This window comes from Hemiscyllium ocellatum, chromosome 12 (assembly GCF_020745735.1).
Source record: "Hemiscyllium ocellatum isolate sHemOce1 chromosome 12, sHemOce1.pat.X.cur, whole genome shotgun sequence".
Taxonomy (NCBI): Eukaryota; Metazoa; Chordata; class Chondrichthyes; order Orectolobiformes; family Hemiscylliidae; genus Hemiscyllium; species Hemiscyllium ocellatum.
Genome location: NC_083412.1, coordinates 60,298,569 through 60,316,290, shown reverse-complemented (window position 1 = coordinate 60,316,290; position 17,722 = coordinate 60,298,569). Strand labels below are relative to the sequence as shown.

The 17,722-nt window shown below is 42.7% G+C and overlaps 2 protein-coding genes across 3 annotated transcripts in view; one reads left to right on the top strand and one right to left on the bottom strand.

Moving 5' to 3' along the window:
• wdr3 (WD repeat domain 3) overlaps window positions 1-95 on the bottom strand; it is a 64,412-nt gene extending 64,317 nt beyond the window's left edge. Inside the window, exon 1 of one of the 2 annotated variants that reach the window (XM_060833082.1) lies at window positions 46-95. The gene's annotated coding sequence lies outside the window, so the exon portion shown is untranslated. The remainder of the gene's footprint in view (window positions 1-45) is intronic. The other variant, XM_060833083.1, reaches the window with a different exon arrangement.
• A 3,499-nt stretch (window positions 96-3,594) lies between these two features.
• Window positions 3,595-17,722, top strand: part of gdap2 (ganglioside induced differentiation associated protein 2) — a 72,573-nt gene continuing 58,445 nt past the window's right edge. Inside the window, exon 1 of the mRNA XM_060833598.1 lies at window positions 3,595-3,966. Within this exon, the coding sequence (XP_060689581.1) occupies window positions 3,794-3,966 (173 nt within the window). The 5' untranslated portion in view covers window positions 3,595-3,793. The remainder of the gene's footprint in view (window positions 3,967-17,722) is intronic.

Genomic DNA, 17,722 nt, shown 5'->3' with positions numbered 1-17,722 from the left:
CCCCCCCCTCTCTCTCCCCCCCATTCCCCCCCCCCTCTCTCTCACCTCACTTGCAGCGCCCTGTGAATGCCGGAAGCTTCGCGGAGACAGTCACTCACTCAGTCAGACTGGATGACTCGATGTCAGAGCGAAGGGTAGCTCCATCTCAGTCTGACTTTAATCCATTCAACTTCAAAAAGTCTCACAATACTTACATCTTTCATTCGAAATATGATCAATAATTTACTACACCCAGGCAGGGAGAATTACAAATGTATTATTTAATGTTTTGTTTTGTCACTGATAATCGCCAAAAATATTTTGCAGTCTATTTGAAATACTTGTGTATTTCCAGAAGTGCTGCACATAAAAGTAGAAACAAATTTAACATTCACGTGCATAAATGGCCTTTTTGGACCCTAATCAGTCGCACTCTTCTTAACCCCCTTTATTTATGTCACTTTAGGAGATTTTAGGATTTCCTTTCTATTAGTCATATTTACCACAGAAACAGGCTCTTCAGTTCAACTCAATCCATGCCAACCTTATCTCATATCCTTATCTCATCCCATTTCGCAGCATTTTGGCAGCTCATTCTATACACGCACCACCCTCAGTGAAAAAGTTGCTCCTTAGGTGCCTTTTAAATCTTTCTCCTCTCACCTTAAACCAATGCTTTCTAGTTTTGCACTTCTCCACCCCAGGGAAAAGACCTTGTCCATTTACCCTATCCATGCAATTCATGATTTTATAAACCTCTATAAGGTCGCCCCTCAGCCTCCAATGCTCCGGGGAAAAGAGCCCTAGCCTATTCAGCCTCGCCCAATAGCTCAAAACCTCCAACTCTGGCAACATCCTTGAAAATCTTTTCTGAATCCTTTCAAGTTTCACAACATCCTTCTTAAAGGAGGGAGACCATAATTGAACTCACTATTCTAACAGTGGCCTTACAAATGTCCTGTTCAGCTGCAGCATGACCTCCTGATTCATATACACAATGCACTGACCCATAAAGGCAAGCATACCAAATGCCTTTTTCACTATCCTACCTACCTGCAACTACACTTTCAAAGAATGATACACCTGCACTCCAAGGTCTCTTAATTCAGCAACACTCCACAGGGTCTTACCATTAAGGGTATAAGTCCTGCCTGATTTGCTTTTCCAAATGAGCACTTCACATTTATTTAAATTAAACTTCACCTACCACTTCCCAGTCCATTGGCCCATTCGATCAAGATCCCATTGTACTTCTTCGCTGTCCACCACACCTTGAATTTTGGTGTCATTTGCAAACTTACTAACCATACCTCCTATATTCACATACAAATCATAAACACAGTGGCTCCAGCACTGATCCTTGTGTCACATAGCTCGTCACAGGCCTCCAATCTGAATGTAACCCTCCACCACCATTGTTCTTTATGCCTTTTATTAATAAAACCTAGGAAATTGTATCCTTCACTAAACTTGGTGAATTTTATGCAGGTATTAGAGAGTGTATAGGAAACATACATGAGAATGGTTCTGTGATGAGGAGCTTCAGTTACACAGAAAAGTGGCCTGGAAAACAGGAGGTTGAGAGGAGATTTAATCAAGGTATTCAAAATCTTGAGGAGACTAGACACAGTAAATAGGGAGAAACTATTCCAGAGTTTCCAGAGAAACAGAGGGCCTAGATTTAAAGTAACTCACAAAAATAATGGAGACAATGCACTGACTGATAATGTGGGAGACAATCGATGCTTTCAAAAGGGAACTGAACATTATTTGAAAATTTAAAAATTTGAGTGCTATGAGGAGTGGTAAAAGAGGAGAATTTCTCTTTCAGAAGGCCAGCCCAAATAGCATCAGCCAAATGACCTTTTGTGATGTAACATTTCAGTATACTCTACAACTTCTGAACCTAAATCTCAAATTCTTGAAAAAAATCACCATGATCTTCAAGGTATTTTGAACCTACTAGTGATTAACAGGCGGAACTTGGTATTGCAATCCTTCCAGAGATGAATGAACCACACAAAAAATATAAATGAATGTCGAGTGTGATAAAAAAAAGCAAATATCACTTTTAACAAAACCAAAATACTGCATGTGACACAAAGCTAAAATAATTTCCCTTTCTGTATCACATTTATTAGCTGCAAGCCATGTTACTTCACTTTTGTAAAGATGCAGAGATCCCGCAAGCTGAGCTTCAAAAGTTTAATTTCTGTGACTTAGCCTCAACGTTCGGCCATTAGTGTTCTTCAGCAACACACGAAACTCATCTTCTACCCACAAGCATTTTCCCCGGTCATGCAGCCTGGATAGATGTGTCACTTAATGTATGAGCTCCTGAGCGCAGCGTTCCTGCCACACAGCGCTGTGCTGTGAGACACAACCAGGTGATTCTGTGGAAGTCCAGCAGTTTGAATGTGAACACGGCCCGCGGCGCTGGCTTCACCCCTGGAGACGGCTCGCTGTGAGGGTTGGGGTTGGGGTTGGGGTTGGGGGGCTCGCTGTGAGGGTTGGGGTTGGGGTTGGGGTTGGGGTTGGGGGGCTCGCTGTGAGGGTTGGGGTTGGGGTTGGGGGGGCTCGCTGTGAGGGTTGGGGGGGCTCGCTGTGAGGGTGGGGGGGGGTGGGGGTTGGGGGGCTCGCTGTGAGGGTTGGGGGGGCTCACTGTGAGGGTTGGGGTTGGGGTTGGGGGGGCTCGCTGTGAGGGTTGGGGTTGGGGGGGCTCGCTGTGAGGGTTGGGGTTGGGGGGGCTCGCTGTGAGGGTTGGGGTTGGGGTTGGGGGGGCTCACTGAGGGTTGGGGTTGGGGGGGCTCGCTGTGAGGGTTGGGGTTGGGGGGGCTCGCTGTGAGGGTTGGGGTTGGGGTTGGGGTTGGGGGGGCTCACTGTGAGGGTTGGGGGGGCTCGCTGTGAGGGTTGGGGTTGGGGTTGGGGGGGCTCGCTGTGAGGGTTGGGGTTGGGGGGGCTCGCTGTGAGGGTTGGGGGGGCTCGCTGTGAGGGTTGGGGTTGGGGTTGGGGGGGCTCGCTGTGAGGGTTGGGGTTGGGGTTGGGGGGGCTCGCTGTGAGGGTTGGGGTTGGGGTTGGGGGGGCTCGCTGTGAGGGTTGGGGTTGGGGTTGGGGGGGCTCGCTGTGAGGGTTGGGGTTGGGGTTGGGGGGGCTCGCTGTGAGGGTTGGGGGGGCTCGCTGTGAGGGTTGGGGTTGGGGGGGCTCGCTGTGAGGGTTGGGGGGGCTCGCTGTGAGGGTTGGGGTTGGGGTTGGGGTTGGGGGGGCTCGCTGTGAGGGTTGGGGTTGGGGTTGGGGTTGGGGGGGCTCGCTGTGAGGGTTGGGGTTGGGGGGGCTCGCTGTGAGGGTTGGGGTTGGGGGGGCTCGATGTGAGGGTTGGGGGGGCTCGCTGTGAGGGTTGGGGTTGGGGGGGGCTCGCTGTGAGGGTTGGGGTTGGGGTTGGGGGGGGGCTCACTGTGAGGGTGAGCAGCTCACTGCCCAAGGGAACAACCCAGACGGAGCCCTAGGAGCATTGACCCACTTCCTCCTCATCTGCTGATCGAGTCTGAGCAGAGCCCCGCCCCCCCCACCGTACATCTCCCACAACCACGACCTGGAACAGAGAGGAAGTGACGTAGGGGACGACGCCGACTTCCGGTAGCGGTTGCTGAGTGAGCTTTCCCGGTGGGCGGCCCGTGACTCACAGACAGAGGGAGAGGGAGAGAGTATTCCCCGTGAGCCCAGGCAGGCCGGGCCGGGACCGGGGTCTCTGTCCGGGAGCCCGGCTTCCCCCCCCCCACCACAGGGGGACTGAAGTGTCTTTGCCGCCTCCCCCGGTATGGATCCCCTGGGGGCCCGCTCCCCCATCGTCGACATTCAGACTTTACCGTGTTGGGCTCACCGCCCGGAGCCGCTGCTGGAGACTGGGCTCAGCCGTGAGCTGCAGCCGGACACCTCCATCTCCTCGCCTTTCCCCTACAGGAAAGACATTAACAACAAAGTTATTCTGTGGTACGTGTACACCGGCGCTTTCTCTTCCTTCTAGCGGAGTCGGCAGGTACTTCCACCCTCGATAGCAGCTGTGAGGGTGTGTTATTTTTAAACTTGCAGCACCTTTCGCCAGAATTCATGTGTGTTCACCGCTTCCCCCTCCTCCTGTAGGTGTACACTGCTGATCTAATGGGATTTCCTAGACCTTTGTGTCGTTATCGGACACCCGGGGTGACTGGAGGGAATGTCAGCTCCTCTTTTCTCTCTCACTCGAGAGTTTCTAGTTAACACTGCACTTCCTGAGTTAAACAAACTTGTGCGATATGTTTAGGTTAAATCCATGTTCATGGCATCATTTAACATTGCTCGCGAATCCAGTGACATCCAGAGGTTCGTTGTCATTTTGAGCAAATGATATTGCTTTATTTTGAAACATGCTTCATTGTTCCTTTTTCACTGTTATGTGCTGTCACCATCCCGCACTCCAGTAGTCAGATTGTATGCAACTGCATGCTGAATTAGGTTTTGCAACTGGTAGCAGGGATTGAATGCCCAGCATCTCCTGTCATTTTTGATGTAGGTTAGAGAACATTAAGGTGTTACAATTCCAACTGCTTACATTACATATTCCAGTTTCTTACTGCTCAACCTTCTGTTCCCGCATCTTCTTCACTATTACATAGAGGATTATATGATTATGATAATATATGATTTTCCAGTCATCCTTGTTGGCTGAAATGTTTGCAACTTTGCAACCTTATTGTTTTTGTAATCATTCCATTTCTTGCCAGCTGACAACAAGATCCAGGCCATTATCTCTAAAACATAACAGTTGGAGTAAGAACATAGATATACAAAATAAGTTATTTTTAAAAACCTCATTTTAATGTTAGACTCTTAATCGCCCTTTTATTAAGATTAATTTCTACGTTTTAATGTTTTAAAACACTATGCGGTGCACAGTTCAGCAGCAGGAACTTTACATCTTGTTGCTACCATCTGATATGTCTATTGTTTTTATTTACTGACAATACTTTTGCTGGTGGGGCAGGTCACCTTGACCTTACTATGTGAAAAGTAGCTGAAATCCATCCTATATGCAATTCATTGTTTTTGTTCAGTGTCCTGTTGTTGGTGGTTAAACATATTGAGCTGCGATTACTTCACTTCCTTGTTTCTACACTTAAAATTGTGCAGTTTCTGTGTGGAGTGGCTGTAACCATTTAACTTCCAGATACTTTTCCTCTTCAAGTGCAACAGATCCCTCTTTCATTTGGCTTTCCATATCACTTCTCAGATCTTGCTAGAACTACTTGTATGACCTTTTGCTAACATTGTATATTATTTAATCTCTGCCATCTTACTGAACTTCTCATTCTTTCTAAAAACATGACCAATGGCTTACTACTTTAATGAACTCTTACTTGGATGGCTTTGACCATCTAGATAATTCATTAAGATTCAATCCAAACATTCGGAAATGTGGATCATTTTCTGGACACTTTGCAAGACCTCATTTGTGTGTTTAATTACCCCCTAGTGTTTGCTTTACTGTTTGGATGGTGATAATAGCAAGCCACACAAGTTGTCCTTTCAAGTGTAGGTTCTTCATCCAGACACATTGAAGCGTATGAAATGTTTAGGCAGTGGTTTATTCCTCTTTTGGAAAATTACTGGGCTGGTTTCATTTTATTGGCTTTTTCTGTTAAGTTTTCTCCCTGTTTTAGCTTAGTGACTGAATTTGTCCCTTCTCACTATTGTCAGCTGTGGCCTCATCATCACAATATCATCTGAGCCACAGCGTTCTGTGTTCAAGCCTCACATCACGACCTGAAGAAAGAAAAGGCTGACACTCTCATGCAGTTCTGATGAAGTACTGCACTGTAACAGGGCTCATCTTTCAGTCGTGATGTTAAAGGGAGGCCACCTGCCTATTTAGGTGCAAAAGATCTAATGGCAGAGGAGATGTCCTTAATGCCTTGGCTATTTACTTATCCTGGGTGTAAGTTTGCTTGCTGAGATGGAAGGCTTGTTTTCATACGTTTCGTCACTGTACTAGGTAACCTTATCAGTGAGCCTCCAGTGAACGGCTGGTGGTATGTCCCACTTTCTATTTGTGTCCTGGTTTTTTTGGGTGATGTCATTTACAGTTCTTTTTCTCAGAGGATGGTAAATGGGGTTCAAGTTGATCTGCTTGTTGATAGAGTTCCGGTTGCAATTCTATGCTTGAAGGAATTCTCATGCATGTCTCTGTTTGGCTTGTCATAGGATAGATGTGTTGTCCCAGTCAAAGTGGTGTCCTTCTTCATCTGTATGTAAGGATACTCGTGATAGTGGGTCATTGTCTTTTTGTGGTGAGTTAACGTTCATGTATCCCGGTGGCTAGTTTTCTGTCTGTTTGTGCCTTACCACCCACTTCACATTCAATAACAAGACCTACAAACAAATCAACAGATCACGCATGGGATCACCAATATCCAGGTTCTTAGCAAAATTAGTTATGCAAAGATACGTAAAACAGGTCTCTTAACTATCCAACCCACATTTTGGATCCACTACGTGGATGACATTTTTGTTGTCATCAAACTAAACATTTTAGAGGAAGTCTACAACGCCATCAATCATATCCTCACTGGCATAAAATTCACAAAAGAGGAGAAGAGCAGCAACAAACTGCCATTCCCAGGTGTCACAGTAGAGCGAACACTCAATGGAGAACTTCAAAACTGCATCTACAGGAAAACAACACACACGGACCAAATACTTAACTATGGAAGCAATCATCCCAACACCCACAAATTAAGCTGCGTTATTTCATCGAGCCACCACACACTGCAGCACTAAGGAACAATGAAGGAACATGGGTGGCACAGTGGTTAGTACTGCTGCCTCACAGCGCCAGAGACCCGGGTTCAATTCCCGCCTCAGGCGACTGACTGTGTGGAGTTTGCACGTTCTCCCCGTGTCTGCATGGGTTTTCTCCCTTCAGTCCAAAGATGTGCGGGTCAGGTGAATTGGCCATGGTAAATTGCCTGTGGTGTTAGGTAAGGGGTAAGTGTATGGGTGGGTTGCGCTTCAAAATAACAAAAACAACATCAGACAAACAGGCAGAAAACTAGCCACCAGGATACATGAATATCAACTAGCCACAAAAAGACATGACCCCTATCACTAGTATCCTTAGATGAGGAAGGACACTAATTCGACTGGGACAAGCCAAACAGAAACACGCACGACAATTTCTAGAACAACCGGAAATAAACACACCAATTTGGACACCATCTACCATCTTCTGAGGAAAAGAACTGTAAATGGCATCACTCACCTAAAGAAATCATAACACATCAATAGAAAGTGGGACAGAACACTAGTGCTTCATCAGAGGCTCATCGATGATGTTACCTAGTATGGTGACAAAACGTCTGGAAACAAACCTTCCAGCTCAGCAAGCTAACTTACATCCAGAACCTCAAACTGAGCTACAAATCTTTTTAAAAATCACTTAATTATTTAATCTTTAATCAACATCACAAAACAGATTGGTTGTGGGAATTTACTGAATGAGAATTGGCTGCTGTATTTCCTACAGGATAATTAAATGTACTTTATTGACTATAAAGCACTTGGACATACAAACAGTGCTGTTGAGCATATCTGAACATAAAAAGCAAAACACAGCATCTGTGGAGAGAGTCAGTCTTTCAAATCCAATAACTTCAAAATTCTTTAGATGTCTTGTTCATGGTGAAAGGTGCTGTTGAACTAAATCACATTTTTTTATATCAGCACAATTAAACTTAGTCTGTTGCAGCATTGAGCATGCACATATGACTGATCTGTCTAATGTGTCTTTGAATGCAGCCTGTTTGCACTGTATAACCCTTTTAAGATTAAAAGCAGTATTAAAAAGTTGCTTTTTATTAAGCCAACTGCAGTGAAGCTGAAATCAACAAACAAAATTACATCAGCTTTCTAGTTTTACAGTCCCAAGGTCTGTATAGTGCTACTTAATTATGTAAAATAACCAAGCTGCACTAACACCAAATAAAGACTGATTATTTTAGTATATTTGGTATTGTAATAGGGAATCTAGATTCTAAAAAGCATTATTTGATGGGAAAATTCCCTGTCATTGTCAAGTCTGGTCATGCTGTTGCCACTGCACATGATCAATGTATTAAGAGCAGATGGTGTTACTTCGATATAAAAGGCCTGTTAGACAAATTACTTTGTTGAATTGACAAATGTTGGCACAAGCTGTGTGCTGATTATTAATCTTTAAACCCCAATGAGATATTCAGCTGTCGAACAGTGCTGTTATTTTCTTGATTATATATTTTGCTTAATGAAGTATTCAAATATAATGAGCATTATTTGACTTGCTGTGCAGATTTGTTCCCTACATGAAAATTAACTTAATCAAAAGTTTGATACTGAAGAGAGTTGGGCTAAAGTGTTTCTCAATTGATTGCAGGTGGTTTTCCAAAATAACATCTGTACCATTATGTTACTTGCGGTGGTGAATGATGTTTGGATTGGGGGCTGACATGGATTGTTAACTAAATTCTATTAGTAATGTTGTTTATAACATCTTGTATAATTGTAAGAAGTTACGACAGGAACTGGCCAGTGATTTTCTCCATATAAATACCATTGGCAAAACTCATTTGATATTCATTTCGCATACACTTTAATATTCCTCTTTCAAGCAGCTTTCTAATTAGAATCTTTGCGCAGTACAACAAAATTGTTTGTAGCACAGAATTCAATTTTCAAGCTTATCCCTTTGAGTATTTTTCTGATCCATCATCACTGTCCTGCTGACCGCTGGAAATGAGTGCACTATTTCCTGTGATAAACTTGCATAATCTTGCAGACCTCAGTTTCACTTCTCGGTTCTTACGGAAAAAAATTTGTCAATTCTTAAACTTTTCTTGATAACTATATGAGCTCCTTCATTGTAGTATAATGGTGAAATTATGCTACATCTTTTTTGTGATTGCATTTTTCTTCCTACAATGGATTACCCAAATGTGTACAGTTTTCTAATTGTAAACCAATCGGAGCATTTTACAAGTTATGTTTTTGCTTTTGTATTCAATATCTAGATAGAAAACCAATGATTTTATTTGCCTTTTTATTCATTCCTGCCTCTTATGACGTCCACGTGCATTCAAAGGTCATTTTGCTGCGTCTTGGGTCCATTGCTTCAGTTTATTCACAATTTATCAGGAAATTGCAACTTGCTAGTTTGTCAGTGGCTGTCTGTAATCCTTCATAGTTTCAGTTGCAATTTGCTAACAAAGTCTACGGATTAGATTTGAATAGCACAAATTGATATTCTCTGAATAAGTTCAGATGATATATACAAGTGTTAGTTAATAACTGAAGCCTTAGTGCAGTGTCTGGTGGAAAGACACTTAGTACGTCTTTCTGTTCTAAGTTCCCTTTGTTCCTACTCTTCAACCAGTCTGTTTTCATGTGATCATAATCCCCATTATTTCTTAAATTGTCACAAAAGTTGTATTTATATGCTGCCTGAACATAAAAAAGCATTCCAACATGTTGCAGTATGTGTGTAGTGTCATGCTAGTGCAGATGAACTCATTCAGGATTCAGTCGATAAACTGAGATTTAGATAAACAAGATAGCTAACTTAAACATGCTATAATAATCTAGCAGCATTATTTTATAAATACAGTCCCGTTTTTGATAATGTCTGCTTTTTGTAAATTATATCACAGTATGTAGTTAAACAAGTTACACTTTTTCACCTGGAGCACCCAGGACTTTGGCAGAGAATGAGAATGGGAGAGTATGCTGTTTTAATGCCTTTTTTTAAAGGGTGATAAGAAACACTTCGTACCTGAACACACTGTGCCTTTGTCTCACTATGCTCCACCCTGTCAGTGGGTGGCCTTGGTCCTATTGTCTGATAGTCCTGGCTAAATCTTTGTCTTCCAGGCTCTGTCAAGGTTTGTTAAACCAACCTGTTCTCTCTAATGTTAGTCATTTCAAAATATTTTGTTTGGAATCCATTGTTTTGTCATGTCTTTATGAAAGACTTGGGATTGTTTGCTATATGAAAGGTACCTTGTTTACAAAAAATCTGTATGTTTTTGACATTGTTTAATACATAAATCCTAAATGTTCAGCTGCATTGCCATGAAAACCTTCCAATCATTTGCTAAAGGCTTGCTGCTGGAGGACTGAAAATGTTCGAACTTGCAGAATGCCAGAGGCATGGACAGAGAGATGATGCTCCCACTACAGGGAGAGTCTAGGACCTGAGGGCACAGCCTCAGAAAAGGGATGACCATTTAGAACTGAGATGAGAAATTTCTTCAGTGATGAATCTGTCGCACTCATTGCCACAGAAGTCCAAATCACTCTGTATCTTTGAGATAGGCTAGAGAGTGGGGTTGAAAAACACATCGAATGGTGGTGCAGACTTGATGAGTTGAATAGCCCAATTCTGCTCTGTTATCTTATGGTCTTGTTGCCGTTGGTGTGATTGATAGCAAGCAAGATAGCTGTCAACTGTGGGAAGATATCAATGGATTCGTCAGCAAGTCAGAAAAGTGGTATGAAATTCAATCCAGGAAAGTGTAAGGAGGTAATCTTGGGACAGCAGGCAAGGCAAGAAAATACATAGTAGTTGATAGAATTCAGACATGGAAGGAATAGAGGAACCTTGGGATATTATGCTCCCGGATTCCTGAAGCATAACTTAATGTGGTCAAGAAGGAAGGTGGTATTCTTCCTTTTTTTGACTATCAAGTTATGCTTGAGCTATTTAAAGCACTAATTACACTGCAGTAAGAATACTGAGAATTCTCATGGTCACCATATTACAGGTAGGATGTGATCACACTAGAGCATGAGTAGAAGAGATTTAAGGGTGTTGCCAAGAAAGGGGAATTTTAGTTTCGAGGAGAAAAAAATTCTGAGATGTTCCTTGAGGCAAAGCAAACCAAGGGGAGATTTAATTAAGGTGCTCAAATTTATAAAATACTCTAACAGTGGAAAGGAAGCAGAGGGGTCAATAACCAGAGACTATAGACTTAAGGAAATTGGTGGAATGGTTAGAGGAGAGTTAAGAACTCAAGAGGGTAGTAGGGTCCAGATCTTGATGCCTGAAATTGTGATGGAGACAGAAATCCTCATAATGTTTAAAAAATAAAACTCCCAGCCTACAGGTTGCAACATCAAGTTGATATCTATGGATGAAGAGCCAAAGGGTTGATTTAAACTGGATAGCCAGCACAGGCGTAATAGTCAGGCCTTCATCTGTGCCAAATACTTTCAAAGTTTGTGCTTCATATTAATTTTGAGGTATAAGTTATTCTCCTCCCCCATTTTTGGAAGGGTCTTTCCCTCTCCCTCAATACTTGATAAAATGATTGCCTTTAATTTGTTAGGAATGTTCATGAGTTGCTTCACAATTGAAGAGAGAGATTAGCCTCGGCTCTTTTGTGTGTGTGTGTGTGTGTGGCAGTAGTCAGGAATGGAAAGCATGGTAAATGGTTCAGCTCTCAGCCTTTTGAGGGATATGAATAAGGATAAAAGATAGAAGTGAGTAGGTAGAGGGTTTGAGACGAAGGCCAAGATGTTAAAAGTTCTGGTCATGTCAATTGAGGTTGATGGAACAAAAGTCCCCAATGATCTAGTGTGAGCAATGGTAAACTGGGAACATATGACTGGAGAAGGATGCAAATGCAAGATGAATCTAGTCCTGGAGTCTTTGACTTTGAATTTGGCACATGAGGAACAGAAGAGTCAGTCGAATTGGGCAAGGATGAGGGTAATGGACAGTCAAAGCTTAGATCAGGATGCAGTCTTTCATCTACAGCAATCATTTTACAAACTGGAACCGATGGGACCAGGAGTGTGCCAGTTGATCAACTGTTCCAGCTGATCGAGAAGTTTGCAAAACTGCAGTAAACTCTGGCCAAACGAAGCTTCTAAGCTGATTTATCAAGAATGCCACTTGATAATGCCCTCGTTAAAACAAAGTGTGTAGTACCTTTGAATTTTTATTCAGTCACAAACTCACAAAACAAGTCTTTATGAAACAGTTGATCTTTATGAACAAGTTGATCCTCTGCAAACAATTTTGAGATCAAATGTAATCTTTTTGAAGACAAACAGCATTTCTAATCAAGGCAGGTGTTTTGAAAAGCAGAGTTTTGCACATATTAACTGAAGTTTAGGAGTAAACAGGTATCTATTGCCTTCATTAGCTCAGCTTCCAACTCAGCATTGTTTCCAGCTTAATGTTAGAAAAAAGTGAAGTTATCATTATTGTTTTCTACTGACAAACTCTGCTCCATTGTTGGTGCTGTTTGTTTGTACACCTGCCTAAGTTCTCTGAACAACAAATTACTTGATTACATTTGGGCATCCAGTTCATAACCCAAAGCTGCTCGCTTCATAAAGACTACCTTGTTTGACCTAAGTTTCTGCCTTCTTCCTGTACTGCATGTTATAATGTTGTAGATCTTTCTAACTTCCTCCATAAAATTCCGAAACTCATCCTCTCACTCACTCTCTGTTCCCCTGGAGTCATTTTACAATGCATCCTTCATTGCCCACCCCATCTCCTTTCTTATATCCTTGCTGGCACTCTAAGTCATTACCTTGTCCAAACGCAAGAGGTTACGTTTGATATATGCATTGAGAACTAAGCTATCCCTCCATCACCTATCTTGGCCTTTCTGTTCTCTCTCTGGTCTCAGCTTGGAAGAGCTGTAATTTTCATTAGCTACAGGTTTCATCTTTGTCCCTAAAGCATAAACAGCAGCCTGAAGGTTGATTCTATTCCCTCCTGAACAACTGCTCCAAACTGTTTGGAGTCATCCGTAGCACAAAGGAAGGGGTTGTGATTGGTGGAAGTCAGTCATCGTAGCTGCAGGACATCGCCATAGTACTCCTTAGGGTGGTGTCCTAGCCGGAGCCATCTTCAGCTCTTTCATCAATAACCTTCCCTCCATCCCTATCTGAACTGAGGATATACACTAATTATTATACAATTGCACCATTGGTGATGAATGTGATACTGAAGCAGTTCATGGATCAGTGGTGCTGGAAGAGCACAGCAGTTCAGGCAGCATCCAAAGTGCAGCGAAATCGACGTTTTGGGCTCATCAGGGCTTTTGCCCGAAACGTCGATTTCGCTGCACTTTGGATGCTGCCTGAACTGCTGTGCTCTTCCAGCACCACTGATCCAGAATCTGGTTTCCAGCATCTGCAGTCATTGTTTTTATCACCATGAAGCACTTCATGTCCAAATGCAACAAAACTTCAACAATATCCAGATTTGAACTGATTGGTGGCAAATAATATGACTATCACTAATAAGACAGAGTCTAACTATCTAACCTATCGACATCCTGGGTTTACCATTGACCAGAAACTGAACTAGTCTTATAATTATTGGCTTATAAAAGACAGGTTGGAGGCTAGAAATGACAGATTAATTCACCACCTGCTTTTCCAAAGCTTGTCCGCCATCTACAAGGCACAAGTGGTGGAATTGTTCCCACTTACTGGATGAGTACAGCTCTAACAGTACTCAAGAAGCTTGACACCATCCAGGACAAAACAGTCTGCTTGATTAGCACCATGTCTACAAACAATCACTCTCTACATCACTGACACTCAGTAGCAGTCAATAGAATCAATACAGAAGTTCACTAAGGCTCCTAGGGTGGCATGCTGGCTCAGTGGTTAGCACTGCTGTCTCACAGCACCAGAGTCCCAGGTTCAATTCCAGCCTTGGGTGACAGTCTGCCTGTGTGGATTTTGCACATTCTCCCCGTGTCTGCATGGGTTTCCTCCCACAAGTCCAAAAATGTGCAGGTCAGGTGAATTGGCCATGTTAAATTGCCCATTGTGTTAGGTGCATTATTCAGAGGGAAATGAGACTGGGTGGGTTACTCTTCGGAGGGTTGGTGTGGACTTGTTGGGCCGAAGGGCCTGTACACTGTATGGAATCTAATCTTTACGGACCACCTTCCAAACTCAGCCCCTGCAATCTAGACACAATAACAACAGATATGTGGGAACACCATCACCTGTAAGTCCTCCTTCAATTCACTCATCATCCTGACTTGGAAATATGTTGCTGTTCCTTCATTGTTATAGGGTTAAAATTCTGGAACTCCCTCTCTTTTAGCATTGTAGTTCTCGCAAATAGACTGCAGCAGTTTAAGAAGGCAGTTCACCTTTTAGCATTTACAGCTGACCAGTAAATACTGGACCAGCCATTAGCACCCACATCTCATTAATGAAATAAGTGTTATTCAATCTTTCCGCACCTGAACTTGATTTAAATGGAGATTTTGTTCATATGCTGTCTTATCACAGAGTTGACGTACTTCTGTCTCGGTTAGCTGGCTTGCATTTTTCCCTGTTCTAGCTCATCACCTACTTAGCCTTAGCCATCTCTGGCCATTCTGCTATCTTCATCTTTCATGATTGACAGGGTTTGAATAAGCTGAAATTTATTATCCTGTCCTCCACCAAGTCATCTATGATTTGCTGACCCTCAGCCAATGGTTTACATGTGTCTCAAATTTAAGTGGCATCCATATGATTAAATCTGTCAAACTTGTTCCTCTCTTATCTTCTTTAACTATACAAACTTCCAATGACTGCATTCCTCCACCTTTGGTACTTCCTCTATGCTCGTTACCTCTTTAGAACAATGCCTTTGACAGTGTGGATGTTGTTTGAAACTCATTTCTTCAATTATTTTGACTCTTCTCCCTCTCATCTTTCAACAGCTTCCATAAAACTTATCTCTTTCTTTCCTTATAATCAGGAGACAGAGGGTGGTGGTGGAGGGTTGCTTTTTAGACTGGAGGCCAGTGACCAGTAGTGTGCTGCAAGGATCAGTGCTGGGTCCACTGCTTTTTGTCATTTATGTGAATGATTTGGATGTGAGCGTAGGAGGTATGGTTAGTAAGTTAGCAGATAACACCAAAGCTGGAGGTATAGTGAACAGTGAAGAAGGTTACCTCAGAGTACAGCTGGACCTTGATCAGATGGACAGGAGTGCCAAAGAGTGGCAGATGGAGTTTAATTTAGATAAGCGTGAGGTGCTGCATTTTGGAAAGGCAAATCAGGGCAGAAGTTACACACTTAATGGTAAGGTCCTAGGGTGGGATGGGGAACCTGTGGCCTTCGATGCCATTGTGTGCGTGGCCTTTTGAATAAATCCAAATTTTGCAGAAGAAATCTTTTATTTTTTATTTGTTTTTTCGTCCTTTATTATTTTTATTTTAATCTTAAAATGAATGTATCTAAAAGACCAGAGAGTAAAAGAAAATTCAATGAAATAATCCTCACAGACTGACTGCCACAATTTTAAAAAATGTGATTATTGAAGAATATATTAATTGAAGTTTCTTGTAACTTGAAAGGGTTCAGAAAAGGTTTACAAGGATATTACCAGGGTTGGAGGGTTTGAGCTATGGACAGAGGATGAATAGACAAGAGGTATTTTCCCTAGGGTGTGGGAGGCTGAGGAGTAACCTTTTATAGAGGATTATAAAATCATGAGCAGCATAGTTAGAGTGAATAGCCATGGTCTTTTCCCCAGAAGTCCAAAACTAGGTTTAATTTGAGAAGGGAAAGAAGGGGCAAATTTTCACACAGAGGGTGATGCATGTATGGAATGAGTTGCCAGAGGAAGTGGTGGAGGCTAGTACAACTTCACCATTTATAGAGTCATAGATGTACAGCATGGAAACAGACTCTTTGGTCCAACTTGTCCCTGCTGACCAGATATCCTAACCTAATCTAATCCCATTTGCCAGCACTTGGCCCATATCCCACTAAACCCTTTCGATTCATATACCCATCCAGATCCTTTTTAAATGTTGTATTGGACCAGCCCCCATAACGTCCTCTGGCACCTCATCTTGATAGTTAGCTGAATTGGAAGAGTTTAGAGAAGAGATGGGGGCTCGTGCTGGCAAATGGGGCTAGATTAATTTACGGTATCTGGTCAGCAGGGACGAGTTGGACCGAAGGGTCAGTTTCCATGCTGTACTGTTCTGTGACTCTATGACCTCTTCCTTCTGGCTAGGGCAAATTTGTTGTGTGATTAGATGCTGGCAAAAAAAAGATTAGGAGAGTTTTAGTGACAGGTACTCAATTGTAAGAGAAAGTGGCAGACAAACAAACTCTGATATGTTGCCACCCTGGTGCCAGGGTTAGGGATATCTCCAAGCAACTGCAGAGCATTCTGAAGAGCAAGGGTGAATGTCTAGCATTCGTGGTATGTGTTAGCACCAACAACATGGGTTAAAAGATAATGTCCTGAAACAGGAATTGAGAGAGTTGGGTAGTAGATTAAAGAGGATTATTGATATTGTAATCTCTTGAATACTTCCAGTGCTTGTGCTAAGAATAGAAAGATAGGTCAGATGAACACGTGGCTAAAGGGATCACGTAGGAGGGAGGGCTTTAGAGTTTTGGATCAGTGAGATAGTTTGTGAGGCAGTTGAGTCCTGTACAAGTTGAATGGGCTCAATATTTTTGTTGTCTGCTCATGCTGTTGGGGAGGTTTTAAACTAGTTTGGCAGGTGGGTTGGGCACAGCAGATGTAAAATCGAGCATAGTTTAGTCAGATCTAGAAAAAATACTGGGACAGTCCAGCACGTGGAAAAGACATGAACATAAGGCATATAGGAGAACAGTAAAGCTAAATTATGTCCAATGTAAGGTGTCTGAGTAGCAAGGTGGATGAACTTGGAGCATTGATCAGCATGTGGGAATATTAAATTGTTGTAGTCACACTTGGCAACATAATTGAAGAAAGGACAGGACTATAGTTCCAGAGAGTGGTGTTACAGATCAACAGGTTGGTAAAGAAGGCATTGGGCATGCTTGCCTTCATGAGTCAGAGCATTGAATGCAAGCATTGGGATGTCATATTACAGTTGTACAAGACATTGGTAAGACCACTTTTGGAGTACTGCATACAACTCTGGTCACTCTGCTGTAGGGAAGATGTTATTAAACTGGGAAGAGTGCAAAAAAGATTTACATGGATGTGATGGAGACTGGAAAGTTTGAGTTGCAAGGAAATGTCAGGCTGGGACGTTTTCCCTGGAATGTAGGAGGCTGAGGGGTGACCTTTATAGAGGTTTATGAAATCATGAGGGGCATAGAGAAGGTGAATACCAAGGTTTTTTCCTCTGGATAGGAACATCCAAAACTAGAGGGCACAGGTTAAAGTTGAGGAGGATCGGATTTAACAGGGACCTGAGGGACGACCTTTTTCAGACAGATGGTGGGTATATGGAATCAGGCGCAAGAGGAAGCAGTGGAAGCATTTTCAATTACAACATTTGGATAGATGCATAGATAAGAAATTTGGATAGATGCATAGATAAGAAAAGTTTAGAGGTATTTGGGCCAAACACAGACAAATGGGACTGGATCAGTTTAAGAAACCTGGTTGGCATGGACAAGTTTGGCTGAAGAGCCTGTTTCCGTGCTGTATGACTCTGACTGTGACTGGCATTTTGTCATTCCAAAATATAGAAGTTTCAGGCATGATAGATGGGGATGTAAGAGCTGTGGAGACATTCCTTTATTGATAAGAGACCATCACTGTAGTAATGAGAGGATGGCTTGTGCACTTCAAATGTGGCCACCTTGGTAGAGCTTTGAAATTTAAAAAGGGGCAGTCACTTTGCTGAGATTATTGTACATCTCTCCCAACAGAGAGAGAGAGGAGCAGATACTTTGGCAAATCAGAAAT